Raw genomic sequence first — 18,392 nt, 5'->3', positions numbered from 1 at the left:
TAGTTCACCCACCACTGCCTCATTGCAAACAGCCCGGGAATGTGGGGGGAGCTTCCTAACCCCCCACTAGTGTAGTGTGTGCTCCAGGATGTGGTCAAAGGGCATTCCAGAGTGCTAGAACCAGGCTGAGAACTGCAATAGTCCATCCAGGATGATTACTTGCTACTACAGTGAGGCAGGTCTAGTTTAAACTCCTTCTTGGCTTCTTGCTGCTCCTCTCCTCCAGAGTTACACCTGGCTGCTTTCTAGGAACCTGTCGGGTCAGGGGGTTTATTATTAGTTGATTTTCAAGACAGCTTTCCACCAGCAGAGGGAATCAAACCCTGCGTCCCAAGGCCCCCTCCTCCTTGCCACATGCTCTAGGGAGAAACAAATGGAGGCAGTTTGGCAAAGCACAAACTAGGGCTCAGGCAAGGACCATTTTCCCCTAGATCAAGCAAATGCAGCACCAGGGTATGCGCAGGACTTGCCAGGAGTGTACTCACAGGGCTAGAAATTCTCTCATGCTCTGTGATGAAAACACAGTTCCCCCTCCCCAACTGCCCAGTAGCCTCAAACGCACAGCAGCCCAGCTTGCTAAGCCCTCTCTTCCCTGCCAAATCTCATTTGGTTAACAAAACAGCAGTAACAAGATGTGAAATATGGAACCAACCCTTTTTTTCCCAGGATTTCCTCTGTGTATTGTGCCGAATTACCAACAAATCCTTCCTAGGCCTCCGCACTGAATTTTTGCCCTTGAATAGGAGCGAGGCTCAATACATAAACATCCAACCATTCGGCACAATCAGCATTTTTATTAGGCTATTTCTTTCCCATTATCGGGCGGCGGGAAGAACAAAGCTGCCTCTTTCTGCTGGGCTGAGCACCGTGGGGTGAGCAAGTGAAAACAAAATTCCTTTCAGATTTGTGATCAAATGCTATCCTCAAGTGAACACGCACAGCCTTGGAAGGCCGCCTCTCTGTTTGTTTAAGCATTAAAGCCTTTTTGCTAGGCCGTAGTCTCCGATAATGGAACGCCATATGTCGCAGTGTCTCAACAGCTGAGGGAGACAAGGGGCTGAGTGAGAGGAGCCCGGAGTTGAAATCTATTTGGAATTTAATACTATTATCCTAATGCAAGAGGCTCATTGTTCGGGCCAGGAATCTGCTGCGGCTGCCAGAACTGAGGGTCACTGTGGGTGGAACAGAATAGCGGGGAGCGGATCAGTGAGCGGAGTTAGCAGAGACCCCCTGGATTTACAAATAGAGTGGAGCCTGCTTTGCTTTGACACAAAGCCCCTTACACTCCTCTGGAGTGTTTACCCACCACACCCCCTTGAAGAGGTGATAAAATGGGAAGACACAGGAAAACGGTAGAAAAGATGCAGGGCTGATTTCTCGGCGAGGGCAATTTTTATGCAGTGCACCTCAAACACCAGATTGTTCCGGGACGGGATGGGGGGGGGGGAGCACGTGGCAAGCTGGGCACTATGCCTCTAGCTAGAAGGGCCTCACCAGCACCCAGTCCCCCCGCTCCCTCAGAGGCAGTTGAGGACTGCAGGGCGAGGGATTGCTCCAACACCCTGCTGCCTGGGCACCTACACTCCGTAGTGGAGCCATGAATGGAACACCCAGGGAGACTTCCATTTCCAGCCAGCCCACACAGCTGTCTCCTCCACAGCCATTCCTCAATTAACCACACACCCAGAACCATGCAGGGACTGAAAATCTCATGGCTTGGGTTGAGCTCAGCCAAATCTACCCCCACCACATCAGCTCAAGCCGAAGGGGCCAAACAGCCCAGGCATTCAGCTGGGGAAGCCAAAGCCAGCGCTAGCCAAAACTTGCACACAGATATGAAAGTAAGCACAATGGTGTGCAGTTCCGGCAAGAGCTGGCTGAGCTGCAGCAAAAGCCAGCAGGGAGCTATTTAAAGTGCTGGCAGCGACCCGGGTCGCAATAAGACAGGACTTGTAAGAAATGTTACTTTCGCTGCTGCTTACACATGAAATCCAAGCACTTTGCTTTTGATAGAGCATAGCCCCAGGTCATGACCACTCCCCTCCCTCCTCCCTAACTTGCGCTGTGAAGCGCAGGCCCTCTCCTTCCACATGGCCCCCATTAAGCTGGGCTCAGAGCACACCCTGTTTCAACCTCTTGCTAAGGGCAAATGCTTGCTGAGAGCCAGATGTCTGGCAGCAAGTGCTGGTAAAAGCATTAGGTGCAATGTATGTACATGGGTGTGCGTGTGTAGCCTGGTTTTGTTTAATGGGCTGGTTTGGGTGAGACAGAGATGCTGGAGCCAGGGCTGGATTAATAGCTCTCGAGCATTAGAAGTTAATTTCTGATGCCCAAATGCCCTGAAAATTGGAACAACTGACATGGAAGAGACTGACTGGCCTCACACCCATGAAAGGACACAATGCAGTGCTCCTCTCTGTGGGCACAGCCCAGAAAGAGCTCAGAACCTCTCTTGTCCGGCACACTCTGGTCTGGCAACATCTGTAGTCCAGCATGATTTCAGTTAGCTGGACGGGTGTGGCCAAGTTTCCCACGGTCCCATAAAGTTTGTTTATAGCCACCAGTCGTGGCTCTCAGTGTTCTGTGCTGTTCTCTAGCTCTAATTTACTCCAACATGTCTTCCAACAGCCCAGTGAGCAGTGGCAGCGTTGGTAATGCTGCTAGACAATACCGACCTCCTATGGTGTGGCAAGTTCTCTGGTTCAGCACCGGTTAGGTCCTGAGGGTGCTGGACTAGAGAGGTTCAACCTGCATGTTCAAAGGACAAGCAGCAGCAGAGACTATTCTGGGGCAGCTGAGTTCCCTCCTGATGCCTGGGCAACTTGGCAGGACCAAGGACAAACTCTTTTAACCCAGCTCTGTCCCATAGCTGAAAACCCAGCCACCAGCCCATTCCACTCCCCCAGCTACACCTGCAATCACTTGGTGGAGATGCAGGTGGCTAATAGCTGGCCATGGCATGGCACTATTTATCCTGACACCCCCTTGCTCCTTCGCTTTTTCTTTGCCTTTTCTTCTCAAAGCTGCAGCTCCCTGAACCACCCTCCTGGCTCTGGACTTATGTCTGGGCTCCAAGGGGATTCCTAGGGCGAGTTGCCACAATTGATATAGTGACTCAGGTGGCACCATATCTAACTTGGCATCCTGCTAGGGGGTGGTGGATATGAGCAAGATACATTATGATCTGAAAATTCCAATAAAGCAAAGCGAGAGTGCTCATCCACTCTGTTTACTGCTGGGGGAGTGGGCAGTGGCAGCTGGGGCCTTATGCATTTCAGGGACACAGCCATGCCCAGAGGGAGGCATTGCCTCTGCTGGCCCAACAGGAGAAATGGCATGAATGGGGTATGATTTAAGGATGTGTGTCTGAAGACTTGTTTGCTCAGTGGCACTGACAAGGCTCCGGATGGAATATGAGAACGGACGCAGAAGCTGAGTTCCAGCCAGGCAGAGCCGGCCCAAGGTACGGGCCAACCGGGCTATTGCCCAGGGTGCCCCATTGTAGAGGGTGCCGCGCGGGGCTGCTGGGCCGGGCAGGAGCGGCACCATGCATGCTCCGTGTGCCCAGGGCGGGGCCGCGCACGCATTGCACTCCTGGGGGCGGCACCGCACTCCTGGGGCGTGGGGTGCACAAATGGCTCGGGCTGGCCTTGCAGCCAGGTGTTCTATCTTTGGAAAGATCCAGGGTTAGCATGACCTCCTTAGGCATGTGGAGCCAGTTAGGACACAGTAATCAGACCCAATGTAATTGTGCAGCCAAGGCTGCTGGGTCTGGTAAAAGGGTAGTTTCACATTACCTATGACCAATGTTCCCTCTAAACTGCGTGGCTGATTAATCACCTGTGAAGTTGTGCTACCACGCAGTTTAGTGGGAACACTGGTCACGACCCACCTTTGATGCTGGGAATTACCTGTTGCTACTGCACTAGAAGTGGCAGCACTTGGGTTGCAGACTGTGATCATGCACGCTCCCGGCCCTCCCCAAATCAGGAAATCACTTCTCTTACTTGCTGGGAGTGCTGAAGTCATGAGAGTGCAGTCTTCCTTTAGCTCAGTAGGATGGGGCCTCGGGAACCTTTGCCAATGCTCCCCACCATTCCTGTCCCCCATCCCTGCACAAGGGCTGAAATGATCCAGGAGAGGTTGCGGCCAGCAAACAAAATCCAGAGCACACAGCCGATGACATCCTGGTTTTACTTTGGGAAAACAACATTCAGAGACACAGCTTGTGGGTTTTTTTTTTTTTTTTTTTTCCGTTTTCTCTCATTTTTAAAACAATATAGTGCAGACAGCACTTCTCACAGTAGAATATAATGGTCAATTTTAGTATAAAAAACATTCTCAGAGATTTGTAAATGCACTTAGTGCTTGAACAGGCCTTTAAGGGTACAGTACCTCTTTTCCGAGCACAATCACGTTGGGTTTTGTTGGGTTTTTTTTCCTTTCAACATCAAAAAACTTTGTATTTTTCGGTAATGTAGAACCGCTTTTTTTTTTTAAATGAATAGATCTATTAAACACATAATTACATATACTGAATAACAGACCATAATGAACATTTCTGAACGGTTTAAAAAAAGAAAATGAAGTATGCAAATTACAACCTGGTACAATGGCTAGATGCATTAAATGTGATTCTACTTCTCTTCACCTGCAAGTTGCCTCTACAACAGAACAAAGGTATAATTGACAGTAAAAAAAAAATCTTGGAAATCTTAGAATTCAGAATATTCCTGTGATGGGACCTAAGTAGATGGTGGGATGGGGGTGGGGGTGACAGACCACTCCTCCGAGCAGGCTTTCCAGAGCCTGCAGACACCATAATGGCTCCTCATTCATCTCCTGGTAATAAATTCCTTGCCGGGTGCTCAGCTAGATTTACATTTGTGCACAGCTGGATCAGCAAATGATCAGCTGGTTTGAGCGTGATGGAGGGAGATCACAAGCCCTTTAATTTGGAAGTGGGGGTGGGGTGGGTGCAGGAGGCCTGTTAAGTGGGTGTGGATTCTTTTACAAAACAGAGCAGGGGCCCTGTCATTTTGCTTCTGCCCTCTCAGACTCTCTGCCATGGGGGCAGGGGAAACACCTGGAAAACTGCAATGAGAAGGGTAAAATACACTTAACTTTGTGCCCTTTTTGCTCACACAGATCCCTGGCTCCTTAGCTTAATGTTGCTCTCCCCCCCAGCCTGAGGATAGTTGAGCAATGAAACCTTTTCATGGAGAAAGCATCAAAACCGCGTGATGTAATGAAAGTAACACACTAGGCCCAAGCAATGGGGGCAGGCAGGGGAGGGAGTGAAGGAAGGGAGACTGTAGCAGCCAACACATAAATGTACAGTATATTTAACTAAAAAAAAAAAAATCTGTTCAAGTTTTCAAGTGTTTTTCTCTTCCTTAAATAGCCTCCAGACTGTCCCCAATTATTAGCTTTACTCAAAGCAGTGCAAGTTATGGACTTCAGCTAGAAATTAGGCATTAGCTCTTTCTGGTCATGACCAAGCTGAAATGGCATGGAATTGTCGGGGGGCGGGGGAATCTTCATTTACTTAAACCTCTCCTCAGGACTGAGCGCAGGATAGAATTTGGGGGGGGGTCTCCCACATGCAGATCTGCCTGGCACGCACGCACACGCACACACACACACACACACGCGCACAGCGAAACCTTCTCTCCCTGGATAGCAGCAACTTGTAGCAATTCCCTGTTCACATTCGTGGAAATGAAACGACCGCTTCAGAGCTCGAGAAACAAACATCCCTTCGGCTTCCAGGTGTATCCAGTTCAAGGGCCTCAATTCATTCCAGAGTCTTTGGGGGCCCCCAGCCCTTTTGTGAACCACCCCGTCCCCCCACCCCTGCCCAGCCCTCGCTTCATTTCGCCACAGACCCTGGCGGTGCCGGAGAGGAGAATGGATGCCAGCTAAGTTCCCACCATGGCCTTTTGTTTGGAAATCAGCATCAGGCTCTTATCTGTAGACGGGCAGGCGGATGTGGGCGTGTTGATGGTCCAAGAGTCTTGGCACAGACACAGTCTCATAGCCCTTGCCCAACATCTGCTCTTTGATGCATGGCGGATGGATGTCGTTGATGAGATACTCCAGCGACTGGAGGCTGCTGCTCAGGATGGAGGTATTGCAGAGCGTTTTGCTGGACAGTCCATCAGGGGGGGCCACACCGAGCTCACGGTGCCCGTTGGCGACCTCCTGGGGGTTGTAACAGTCGCTGTTGGGGGTGACCAAGATGCTGTTCCAAGGCGGGGCAAAGTACTGGCCCACCGAGAAGTTGCCGTGCATGCCCACACCGTTCAAAGGGGAGGAGCTCACCTTCTCCACCGCCCCCGTCAGGGTGTAGGGGCGCGAGACCCCCGCACATGTCTCTGGGGATTTGCTGACGGCCCCCCCCCCGCCACTGCCCCCGCTGTACATTCGCAGCTGCTGCTGTTTCTGCTGCCAGAGAAGGTAGTCCATGCTGTCCGGGTAGATGCCAGCCTTGGGAGCGACGGGCATGGCCAGGTTGGTGCTAAGGGTGAGCTCGGCCCCTTTGCGGCAGTCGGGCAGGATGGCACCGGCATAGGCCACAGCAGCGCCTGCCGTTGCCATGGTAGCGAAGCCACTGGCCGCGCCGTGCTTGGCTGGGCTGGGGTTGGTCACCACCACCCCTTGGCAGGCCTGCTGGGCGCCCTGGGCCTGGCACTGCTGATTGATCTGGTAAATGATGCTCTGGATGGAGGGCAGGTTGGACTGCGGCAGGCTCAGGTTCCGGCCCGCGAGCGGGATCACGGATGTAGCCACCGTCACATTTGGGGGCACTGGAGCCTCGAGCTGCTTCTGAGAACTGTGGTAATTCAACTGCCCGGCGCACGAAGGGCCTGGAGCTAAAGTGCTTGACACTGGGTAGGGGGCGACAGCCACCTGCGCTGGGGACATCTTAGTCCGCTTGCCCTCAGAGTTCTTCATGATGCTTTTGCTGGAGGCCTTCACGATGGCCAGGAGGCCCTGGTAGCTGCTGGCATGCCCGGGGTAGGGGCTGTAGCGCTGCCCGGTCGTGTCGTACCCATTGACCGTGCGGTTAAGGTGCTTGTGCTGGGGGACCCTGATGTTGGTGGGAAAGATCTTGATCGTTAGGGGGCTGTTGGCGACTTTCTGTGCATAGGCGTCCAGTTCGGCGGGGCTGGGGTAGCGTGGCGAATGCATGGAGGTCACCGTTTCACCTAGGAGACACAAACCAGGCAGGGCATTAGACCTAGCAAGGAACACCACCAGCATGCACGTGACGAGAGGCACTGGCAGCAGGGGATGGTGCAATTTTTGTTTAGAAAATGGTTTGGGACACATGGCAAATGGGAGCTAGAGAGCACGCAGAAATAAACCGAATCATATATATAGTAGCCCAGTGTTTGAGAATCTGTAATGCCGAAAAGCTGGCTGTTCCCTCTGGGCGGCCTAATCTGCATGGGGAGTGCAGGGCCCAAATGGCCGCTTGCTCCCCGCGGCAGCCCGGCTGAGTGGCGCAGAAGTCAGCCGAATGCCACTGTGGGAGGCAAAGGGGGGCGGGGCGGTGGCAGCGGCTCCAGGCCCCGCCCCCTGGCCGTGAACATCATCGCCCCAATTTCTCCACATCTTTCCTGAAATGTAGTGCCCAGAACTGGACACAATACTCCAACTGAGGCCTAACTAGCGCAGAGTAGAGCGGAAGAATGACTTCTCGTGTCTTGCTCACAACACACCTGTTAATGCATCCCAGAATCATGTTTGCTTTTTCTGCAACAGCGTCACACTGCTGACTCATATTTAACTTGTCATCCACTATGACCCCTAAATCCTTCATCTCAGCATCTTGCTGTTAAATCGCCTGACACATATGAGGCTCATTCTGCCATTGGTATCCCCGGGAAAACACCATGTCAGCCTCCTGCAGGCATTACAACGCAGCATGCTCCAACAGCAAGCTTCCCTCCTCCCCACAGCCTGCAAGTGCTAGCTTCTGGCACCGGGCTGGATCCTCCAGCCCTGCAACTGCTGAATGTTACATCAACAAGAGTGGGCACCTATCCTGTTTACCAAGATCTCAGTGCATGGGCAAGTGGCACGTCACCCAGCCCAGTCCCCCCAGAGAACGTTTGAGAAATACATCACTGTTGTTCATTTTCAGAACAGGGCCTTTTGAATGAAAGCTGCAGGTGCTTCCAGAATGGGCCCAACCTCACATGAGGGCAGAACCTCAACTTTTCTTCAGGATGTCTGAGTCTGAGCACGGTGCTGCTGGTGGGGGATTCCTCATTCTACATTGGTAAGAATCGTGGGGGCAGAATCATTCCCAGTGCACTTGAACTGTCCAAGCTGCAAGAGGGAGCAGCAAGCAGAGGCCTCCTTGGAGAGAGCCCTCCCCTCTCCATACATACACACACGCCTGCTACATGTGTGCACACAGCCTGTGCCATGTGTGTACACACACCATCACATGCGTACACGCCTGCTGCATGTGTTCACATGGCCCCTGCGCAATGTGAGTTCACACTAAGGACTAGTCCACTAGTTGATCCCGCCCCCCGTTGTTCCCTCTATGAGGGGGGAGGGGTACATCAAAGCAGCAGCTGCCGCACAGCAGAGCCAGGAATCAGCTGTGTGGCCGCTGCAGCTCTGAAACCCAAGGTGCTGTTTCAAAGGGGCAGTGGCTGCACAGCTGATCTGCGGCTCAGCTGTGCGGCGCTGCCTCTTTAAAACACCAAAGTGCCATGGAGCCTGGGGTCAGCTGGGGACTCCCCAGTTGACCCGGGATTCTGTGTGGCATGCAGCACAGCATGGAGCCCGGGGTCAGCGAGGGACTCAAAGTCCCCCGCTGACCACTGGCTCTATGGCTTTGAAAAGGCAGGGGCTCTTGTACATGTCAAAGGAGGAATGCGGAAGTGCCTATCGACTAGTCAAGTAGTTGATGGCATTTCCATCGATTACTCGACTAGGCAATTAACTGAAATTTAACCTCTTTAGCACACACACTCTCCATCATGTGCACACACCCTGCCACATAGAAGTGCAGATGCCCCCCCTCCCCCAAACACCCTGCACTGTGCTTGCTCATACTTCTGCCACATGACATGTACACAGACAACCCTTCCTCCTGGCAACATGTGTGCACACACACAGCATTTGGATTCCTGAGGAAATAGAAGTGGCCTGTGGGGATGTAACTGGGGAACATGGGGCTGGTCAAGTGAGGCAGTAAACAATGGTGTATTGGGAGAATGTGCCCCAGTTGCATCTGGCATGTAGATCCCAGCATGTCAGGTGCAGCAGAACTGCCCAGAAAAGGCAGATAAACAAGGTTCCACTGCATGGGGAGGGAATGCAGCTGTTTCTATCCCTGCATGATAATTGCAGATATTCATGCTAGTGCCTCTTCCTCCTCTCCTCCAGCAGCCCCTCGCTGCACTTGGCTACTTTGGTATTTTTCAGTTATTCAGGAATGCGCTGCCTGCTGCCCATTCCTCTTGCCTAGCTCCTCTTCCTGCCAGATCATTTCACTGCCAATCTCCTCTTCTTGCACAATTTGAGGCTCTTCACTTGAAAATTCTTCTGAAAAAAAAAAATATATATATTGGGGCGGGAGACAGGGGAGGAATCCTGGTGCAAAACCTACCCCCAGCAGCAGGTTTCAGGGAGTTTCTTGCCAGCAATCCCCATCAAGTGCTCTGTACCTGAGCTTGGCAGAAATCAGGTCACAGTGCAAACCTGCCTGCCTCCTTTCTCTTATAAAGTCACTTATAAGTGGCCTAAAATAAACTCAGTGTGGAGAATGGAAATGTCACTTTACCCAATGGGGGTATCTTTCTCTGAGATTGGATTTAAACTACATTATACAAGCAATTTCATGGGTGCTTTGCGCTGCTACGAGAACCTCACCAAAAATGGAAACGCATTCCATTTACTAGCTATAAATCAGCAGTTCCTATAATGAGCACAAAAATGTCACTTTTATGCAATTTTACAGATGAACAAAACTGGTGAAATTAACTGTGGTAACCTACTAGAGTCAGCAAAAGCCAGTGCAGGAGAAAAAAAAATTATATATGTATATATTTTTGTTCCTCTCAAACTCTTTCCCAAGCAAGTTCCTGCCATTCTGGTGTGAAAACTCATTTGTCGTACCCATTATACTTTCATTTGGAGTTTATCTTGAGTATCCAATGAGCCACCAACTGTGAAAATGATTAAATCTACAAAATCTATCTAATAGATGGAATAAATTAGGTGCTTAGACTCTCTACACACACAAGGCGGCAGAAAGCAATGGCTGCTACTGAGTCATTCACAAACTAAACCCTTTCAGACTTCGATAGCTGCCCGTGAGACTCAAGGGTCCCCCCCACCAGCTCTGACTTCTGGGCGAGTTACACAAACAGCACTCTGCAGCCTCCGGGCTAACTTTTTCATCATCATATTGTGAAAGGGAAGTTTCCTCTCAGGTATTGGGCAAAGAGAGGTGAGAAATATACGGCCCAGGAGCCAATACCTGACTCCAGTCTGGATCCAGCTTGCTCTAGTCTCCAGGGTACACGCTGAGGCATGCCAGATCTCTACTCCGCTTCCTTGTGGACAGCTGGGCACAGGGCTTTTTGCCACCCCTAGGCACCAGTTTGAAGCTGGTAATGACTGAATGAGACCCCAACTCACTTGCAGGTAGTGACTGGGAGGGAGTCTCAGACCTACCCCTAGATGGGTGATTTTCACACTTTTTGGCCCATGGCCTGCCCTGCTCAGTGCAGACCTTTTCACAGACCTCCAGCCACCCATGATGATAAAATGGGGGCTGAGGAGGAAAGGGGGTGTGGGATCTTGCCAGGAGGCTGTGTGCAGGTGCAGAATGGGGGTATGGGGCCTCAGTGGGAGGACGGTATGAGGGGAATGGCGTGCAAGGTCTGGACATGAGGAGGATGAGGGGTGCAGTACCAGTATTCTGGAGACCCAGGGGCCATGTTCTCACCCCAGAGGCACTAGCTTGCACCAAACCTAAATCTGGCCCTCAGCCTCACTGCTGTTCCCATGAGACACCAATAGGAGCATAATACATTGCTGAGTAGGACCACACTATTCTGGCTGCCTGGAAGGTGCAGGGAGAATCGGGTAGGGCACCCCGAGAGCACAGCAGCCATTTACCAGTCTCTTACCATTTCAAAGTCAGAAAGTTTCCCTGGAAGTTGCCAGAAGAACCAAGTCAGTACGATCATCAGCTGAGCTGTGGTGTTGCCAGGATTCATGGTGGGGAGCAGAGACCCAGCCAGAGAAGTGGGCAAAATTGGAAAACACCAGAGTAAAACTCTGAGTTGCCAAGATCTCTCCTTGATCTCTCTGCTCCAGGCAAAAGGTGATGCAAACCTCCAAGGGACTGCACACGTAAGCCTCACCAGCAGCCTGACAGGCCCCACAGCCCCTTCGGCCCAGGAATTAATCAGGAGATGTAGTACAGGCAAGAGGTCTCTTATTTTGGCATTTCCAGGTGGCTACAGGTGTTGGGGAAGGGTCTGACACATCCCAGGTGCCCAAGGACTTCCCACTTGTTGCTGTCCTGGGGGAATAATAGCAATGAGAGACTGAGTTCAAAGCCCAGATGAGGGTGCACTGATGTCCCATCTAGTCACCTCAGTGTTTCACCATGTTCGGACCAGGCTCTGGGATTATCTCCTATGGGAGCCAAGCTAGACACTGGGTTAGTGTGTGTGTGTGGGGGGGGGGAGGGGGGGGGGCAGCCACAGAGCTAGCCCCTCAGAAACCCTGGTGTCAAATTCAAAGTGGACCCTCCTGAAAGCCTCAAAACACAAACCCGCCTTCCGTACCCCCAATTCTCAGTTTCTCTTCAGAACCAGCAATGCCAAAATGTCTCAGGAAACATGGTTCCAGTGAGATTTCCAACACACTTTTGCAGATGCAAGTGTTGGAGAGACAGAGTCTATGGCCAGGGCTTGGTCAGTCATCACTGCTCTCATGCCACTAACAGCCTGGCCAAGAATAAGTTCAGAAATGCCAAAATAGGGCCTTGCTTTTCATTTACAATGCACATCAGATCTGCATTTCTTCCCGGCCAGCAGGCAGAGCAGCAGGCCAGGTCATTGGCTCCTGGGCAAAGTTTTCCATTAAGTGCCACAAGTAATTGTACACACAACAGAGCAAAGGACTGTTGCAATATTCTTAAAAACCGAAGCTGCACAGTTTTGTGGAAGTGGAAAAGCAACCCCACATAATGGAGACATTAGCTGCAAATCCTCTTCCCTGAACATGAGGAGAAACCCTTGTTTTTAAAGCCATGAGGAAGCATGGGTGTGTCCTTTTTTGAATGAGCACCCCAGCCCCTAATAAAGGCGGTAGAAAACAAGTTCCCTGTGCAGTACTCTAATGTCTCCCCAATACGATCCAAATAACAGGAGATAGTTGAGACACTGGGGTTCTGGCTATATGGGGCAGGCAGAGTGGAGTATGCAGTGGGCTTGAAATGCAATTGCACGCCCTCAATTCCGGCAGAAGTAACAACATGGAAAAGACATTATAGCACCATTTCACACATACTTTATGAAGATGGGGAAATCGTTCCACATGACTAGGAAGCGTCCTTGTAAGAATATAAGAATGGCCAGATTGGGTCAGACCAAAGGTCCATCTAGCCCAGTATCCTGTCTACCGACAGTGGCCAATACCAGGTGCTCCAGAGGGAGTGAACAGAACAGGGAATCATTACATGATCCCTCTCCTGTCACCCATTTCCAGCTGCTGACAAACAGAGGCCCAGGGACACCATTCCTACGCATCCTGGCTAATAGCGATTGATGGACCTATCCTCCATGAATTTATCTAGCTTTCTTTTGCACCCTGTGAAAGTCCTGGCCTTTACTACATCCTCTGGCAAGGAGTTCCACAGGTTTACTGTGCACTGTGTGAAGAAAAGCTTCCTTTGGTTTGTTTTAAACCTGCTACCTATTAATTTCATTTGGTGATCCCTAGTTCTTATGATATCGGAACAAGTAAATAACTTTTCCTTATTTACTTTTTCCACACCTGTCATGATTTTATAGATCTCTTTCGTATCCCCCCCAGTCTTCTCTTTTCTAAGCTGAAAAGTCCCAGTCTGATTAATCTCTCCTCGTATGGCACCTGCTCCAAACTCCTAATCAATTTTAGTTGCCCTTTTCTGAGCTTTTTCCAATGCTAAGATTTTTTTTTCAGAGGAAGCGACCACATCTGCATGCAGTACAAGATGTGGGCAAACCATGGATTTATACAGAAGCAGTAAGATATTCTCTGTCTTCTTCCCTTTTTCTCTTTCTTAATGATTCCTAACATTGTTTGCTTTTTTGACTGCTGCTGCACATTGAATGGCCTGTTTTCAGAGATCTGTCCACAATGACTTCAAGATCTCTCTCTGAAGGGATAACAGCTAAATTAGTCCCCATCATTTTGTACGTATAGCAGGGATTATGTTTTCCAATGTGCATTACTTTGCATTTATCAATATTCGCCCTTGCTGCTGTTGCATGGCTGAAGGACCCTTGGGGGTGTATCGGGTGAAGAATTAGGAAAGGTGTCCAAGTGCTCAGCTTGTGCTACCATCTCTGTGGTGCTACCACAATTGGACCCAGGGAGCTATTAATGTCATACACAGATTGCTTCCTGGGGAAAGGTCAGTGGCTGAACTCGGGTGTCAAGGCTTTGAAAGCTAGATTCCCACCGCAGGTTCTAGGATAGATACATCCCGTTTGTTCCCAAAGGCTGCCTGCTGCTGCCCGGCCTGCTTACTGCAAACATGCTGCCTCCCAAAATAAAGCAGATGATTTATCGTGGTAATACCAACCTATTCAGGGTCCACAGAGGAGACTCCCAGCCCCGCGTGGATAGGCTGTTAAGATGGACGTGGGAGACTCCTCTCTTTGTGCAGGAGTCCAGGAGCAATGGGAGAGAAGTTCCAAATGGAGCTAGGCAAGCAGAACTGACAGTTGCACGAGAGAGCAAACCCAGCAACATGCTGCTGAGCAACTTTCAGTGAGGGCATGTGTATTACGCAAGCCATATAAATACAGACCCGTCCTCCAGTCTCCCGCTCCTGGTTTGTGAGAGAACGGTAATTACTGGAATAAACGCACAGTGCAAACCCAAGTTAACTGTAAACTGTTCAGGATTCACCACCGCATTAAACCTCACCTTTAATTGTAACTAATTGGCACCTAGCTAGACAATCTGAAATTCTGTGGTCAGCCATCCCTCTTTGCGAGGTGGAAACCACAGATAATTCGTACTCCAGTGACTGGTGAAAGGTGCATGGAGGAGACTACAGATAACCAGCAGTGGGCTCGCCCCTCACTGTTCGGATGGTGGAGCTGCTCTGCTGGCCAAAGGACACAGAGCAGATAGAGGTTAAATCTCAGGAAAACACCTTAAAGGTGAGAACAGTAGGGCTCATGGAACAGCGTGAATCTGGAGCCTGCAGCTTCTTCACTGGAAGTTCTCAAAAGGAGGCAGGAGAGCCAACAGTCTTGAATAGTTTAGACCCAATAAATCCTGCATCTTGCCCAGGAGATTGGACTAGATGATCCTTGTGGTGCCTTCCAACTAGGGATATGAATGGGTAACCAGTTAATTGGTTACCCAGAAAGCATCACTTTTACTAGGTGATGCTTACTGGGTAATGGTTAACCAGTGTTGGGAGCAGCTGCTGCACAGTCACCTGAGCTGGCAATGAAGGTGACTATGTGGCATTCATAACCCTGTGCTTGAAGCCACCTGAGCGCAGAGTCAGGCAGAGCTCTGCCTTTCATTGTCCTTGCCATTAAGCCCCTGTATTGGTAATTCAAAAGGCAGAATGGAAGAGTTCACTGGCCATTTGTCCCATTAAGTTAATGTTATGGGCTTTTCACAGGTGTCTTAAATAGACATTATTAATGAATATTATTAAGGCAATTAAAATCAGGCCTTTGGAGCAGGATTAAATATACTTGCTGGAATAATGAGAAAGACACTCTGGATCAGCAGCTGCCATCCACCAAAATGCAGGCAGCAACCCAATTCCAAATCTAGAGAGTGGGGGAGCTGAGAGAAACAGGGCTTGGACCAGGGAGGACAATAGGCCCTTGCCAGGGAGCCTCCCCAGTCCAGTTTCCTGATGCTCGTAGGCGGAATGAATATTAGACAATTTGACAGCTCTCCATCAGCTCCAAGTATCGTGGTTCTGATTCAGACAGCAAGAAGGGACACCTTCTGCCCCTGACAATGTGAGATTTGATCTGCCCCTGCTCAGTGTTCAAGGGAAAGGAGGTATCTCGCCTTCCTGCCAGCATCTCTGCTTGGGAAATTGACCATTTGCACCTGGTCTTCTTCGCTGGACACCAGGCAAAGGAACCGATCAGCACATCCCTTCTCAAGACAGAAGGTTTTAACAAAGCTGAAGGGTGGAACTCACCCTGTGCTGAGGATCAGGTGTAGGCAGCACTTACGTTCTTCTTGTCCCATATTGGTCGTCAGCACAGGGGTGAATGTCACTGGACAGGAACGGGAAAGTTTTCACAAGGCTGTGTAAGATTGTTGGTAGGAACAAGTTTCTTCCTTTACGTTTAAGCATCCCTGCAGTGCCAAGGATGCAACAGCATGGCGCCTGCAGGAGCAGTGTCAGAAAGAGAAACTAGTCAATCTGGTCCCCCTGGCTAAGGGAAAGGAATTGCATGGAAAATGATCTCTAGCAAAAAGGGGCAATTTTTAAATGTCCTGAGCTTAGGCCTTCAATACTAGCCTAGGAGAGGAGAAAACTCTCTCGGGGGGAAAGTAGCACTGCCCAGTAAAGTAGTTAGGTAATTCCCATTATAAGAACCATCAGAAGAAAACAAAATAATGAATGAAATGAGTAGTGTCCACTGACTGAATTCAGGATCATGTGAGAAAATAGTATGCAATCATAATTAAAATATGGCAACAAAGCAAATGTGGAAAAGAGAGCTCAATTAAGGTGAAACAGGCAACCTTAACTACATCATTTCCTAGCTTAGTGTTTGACTTTGCAACCTTTTTTAAACATAGTCTCTCAAGTCTTCTGGCTTTAGGCACTATTTCATATGAAGCCAGAGCTAAATAAAGCAGGCAGCTGAGATTTGTTGCTGCTTGAGCATGCTGAATGTGTGCGCGCTTTCCATTTGACTCCATGGCTCTTGTCAGCAGCTGGGAGAGTAGCTCTCTCTGCCACCCTAATGCTCAAAGGCTGGAGGTTTTACAGGACCGGTGGCTCATGGCTGGGGTGTGGCTCAGAGCACTGTTTGGTGCTTCTGTCATGTAGAATCCCTCATCATGTCCAGGGTAGGACTGAATTCTTAGTTCAATCTCAGACACAAGAAAAGTGTGTGTGCATGGGGAAGGGGTAGGTAACCCAAGAGGGGCTACTTGGTTATCAGTGCCAGTTAGTGGAGTCACTACATACCAGGGTGGGTGGGCAATGCCCTCTTCTAAATAAACTGGTGTCACTAGAAACCAATGTCCAAGTCAGGCCACTTGCGGGGGACTTTCCAACTAGCCAACTTGTGAGATGTCACAGGTGGTCCAAACCCCCTGCAGAGCCCCCACTATCTGAGATATGCATCCCGTAGCTGCTGCAATCCCCCAACAGACAGGTGGGATGAAAGACACACATCTGCCTTCCTCTTCATGCCAGCACTACTGTCCTTTGAGGTGGCAGCATTGTGAATACCCAATTGACATGCCACTAATTAGCTGGTGACGTGCAGAATCCCTAGTGAAACAGTTCTATGGAACAAGGGAGAAAAACACTGCATGGAAAAGCACTGTCCCTCTCATGGGAGGAAGGATAGAGATGGGCCTCTGACTGATGCGCCAACAGAGGATGGGCGAGGCCACTGATAAGAGACAAGGGGTTTATCCTGGCTGCACAGCTCCGCCATCATGCCTGGTGGATGGATGCGAAAGCCAAAAGGAGCTGGCTAATTTAAAGAAGGTGGGAACAAAACCGCAAGTGTCTGCAGCATGGGTCCACGACAGAGCTCCCAGAACAGGGGCCGCGCTGCAGGGATGCGTCTGAGAGAAGGGCTTCCTTGGCTGCACTGCAGGGAACTGGCAGACTTGGTGTGGGCAGATCCCTGGGGATCTCAGGCTAGAAAGCTGGTGCTGGGGGAACTGAAGTTTGCTGCTATCCCTGCCTCAGGCTGAACCAAAGCGGGCAAATTTACCAGCGAAGTGACAGGCCTCTGGTTAGACCGGCACAGCTCCCATGTGGCTCTCTGCACAACAGCATCCTCGTGGACATTCTGCCAGCAGAGCCCCATGGTGGAATTATACTGGTGCATTTCTCCAGGCAGACACGCCCCACGCCTCTCCTCACAAAGGCGGCAGAGCACAGAGCAGGGGAACAGCAATTCTCAGAAGCAAGGGGCGATGGGGGAGTGGTTATGCAGGCAATGGGGCACAGCTCCACCTGGGCTTACAGACACACCTGGGCTCAAGGAAGGCCAAGGGAATGACCATATAAGCACTGCTGGAGTCTCTGTGCGATGGGCTGGAGGGATGCTGCCAGCAAGGGGGGGAAGCACAAAGAGGAGGCAGGAAGGGCCATGAACATCTCCAGGAGTCCTAAGATGAGGACTGCTGGGTCCACGCAGGGTGGAGAGATTACTGCAGGCTACTGGTACCTTGCGGCAGCTGCCCCCTGGAAGCCCTTCATGCCAAAGTAAAAAAGGATAAGAAGGGCACACTATGCAGAGGAAGCAAGGAAAGGCTTTCAAGGTACATAAGGATGGTGTCCTGGAAGGCACAAACATACATTAAAAGCTCCTTTAAGGAGAGAAGAAAGGGCCCTTCTTTTGCGCCTTCTACACACCAGCTGGGTTGGCTATGACAAGTCACAAATTCAGTGTGTTGTCACATATCAGGGTGACGCACCGAACCCCCGCTGGGAAAATTACAAAGCTACCAATTTCCAAGAGGCTCCTGGCGTGCTCTTGCGCTCCACTGGTAAGCGGCTCCCCCTCTCAGGAATAATTACTGCTTTCTAACGGGCTGTAATTACTGAGAGATGCAAACTCTCCCAAATCACCGCCATCACCCGTCACGTACAGACAGCTTGCCTGACACTCAGCCGGTCGCCAGTATTTCTTCCCCTCCTCTGAAACTTGAACTGTCAAAGACATTACAGCAGGCCCCCATCTCAGCTCACAGAATATGCCACAAAGTCGGTTTCCTTATGGGGCTAGGTCAGCAGGGAAGACAGAGAATCTGTTCTGTTTAAAAGTTAATCTGTCATGGAACAATGCACGGCAGGGCTGGCTCCTCCAGCAGCTACGCTGCTGTCAATCCAGAGTAACTCCAGGAGGGCATCCTGGAGCTACAGCAATGTCATGAAAGCACCACCTCTGTGT

At 50.5% G+C, this 18,392-nt stretch overlaps 1 protein-coding gene across 4 annotated transcripts in view; it reads right to left on the bottom strand.

Moving 5' to 3' along the window:
- Positions 1–4,180: 4,180 nt before the first annotated feature.
- The window catches only part of FAM222A (family with sequence similarity 222 member A), a 112,566-nt gene continuing 98,354 nt past the window's right edge, over positions 4,181–18,392 (bottom strand). For all 4 annotated transcript variants that reach the window (XM_075898840.1, XM_075898836.1, XM_075898839.1 and 1 more), the window contains one exon: positions 4,181–7,211. In XM_075898840.1, coding sequence (XP_075754955.1) covers positions 5,968–7,194 — 1,227 coding nt within the window. In that variant the 5' untranslated portion in view covers positions 7,195–7,211 and the 3' untranslated portion in view covers positions 4,181–5,967. The remainder of the gene's footprint in view (positions 7,212–18,392) is intronic.

This window comes from Pelodiscus sinensis, chromosome 15 (genome assembly GCF_049634645.1).
Source record: "Pelodiscus sinensis isolate JC-2024 chromosome 15, ASM4963464v1, whole genome shotgun sequence".
NCBI lineage: Eukaryota > Metazoa > Chordata > Testudines > Trionychidae > Pelodiscus > Pelodiscus sinensis.
This window is presented reverse-complemented; position numbering and strand designations above follow the sequence as displayed.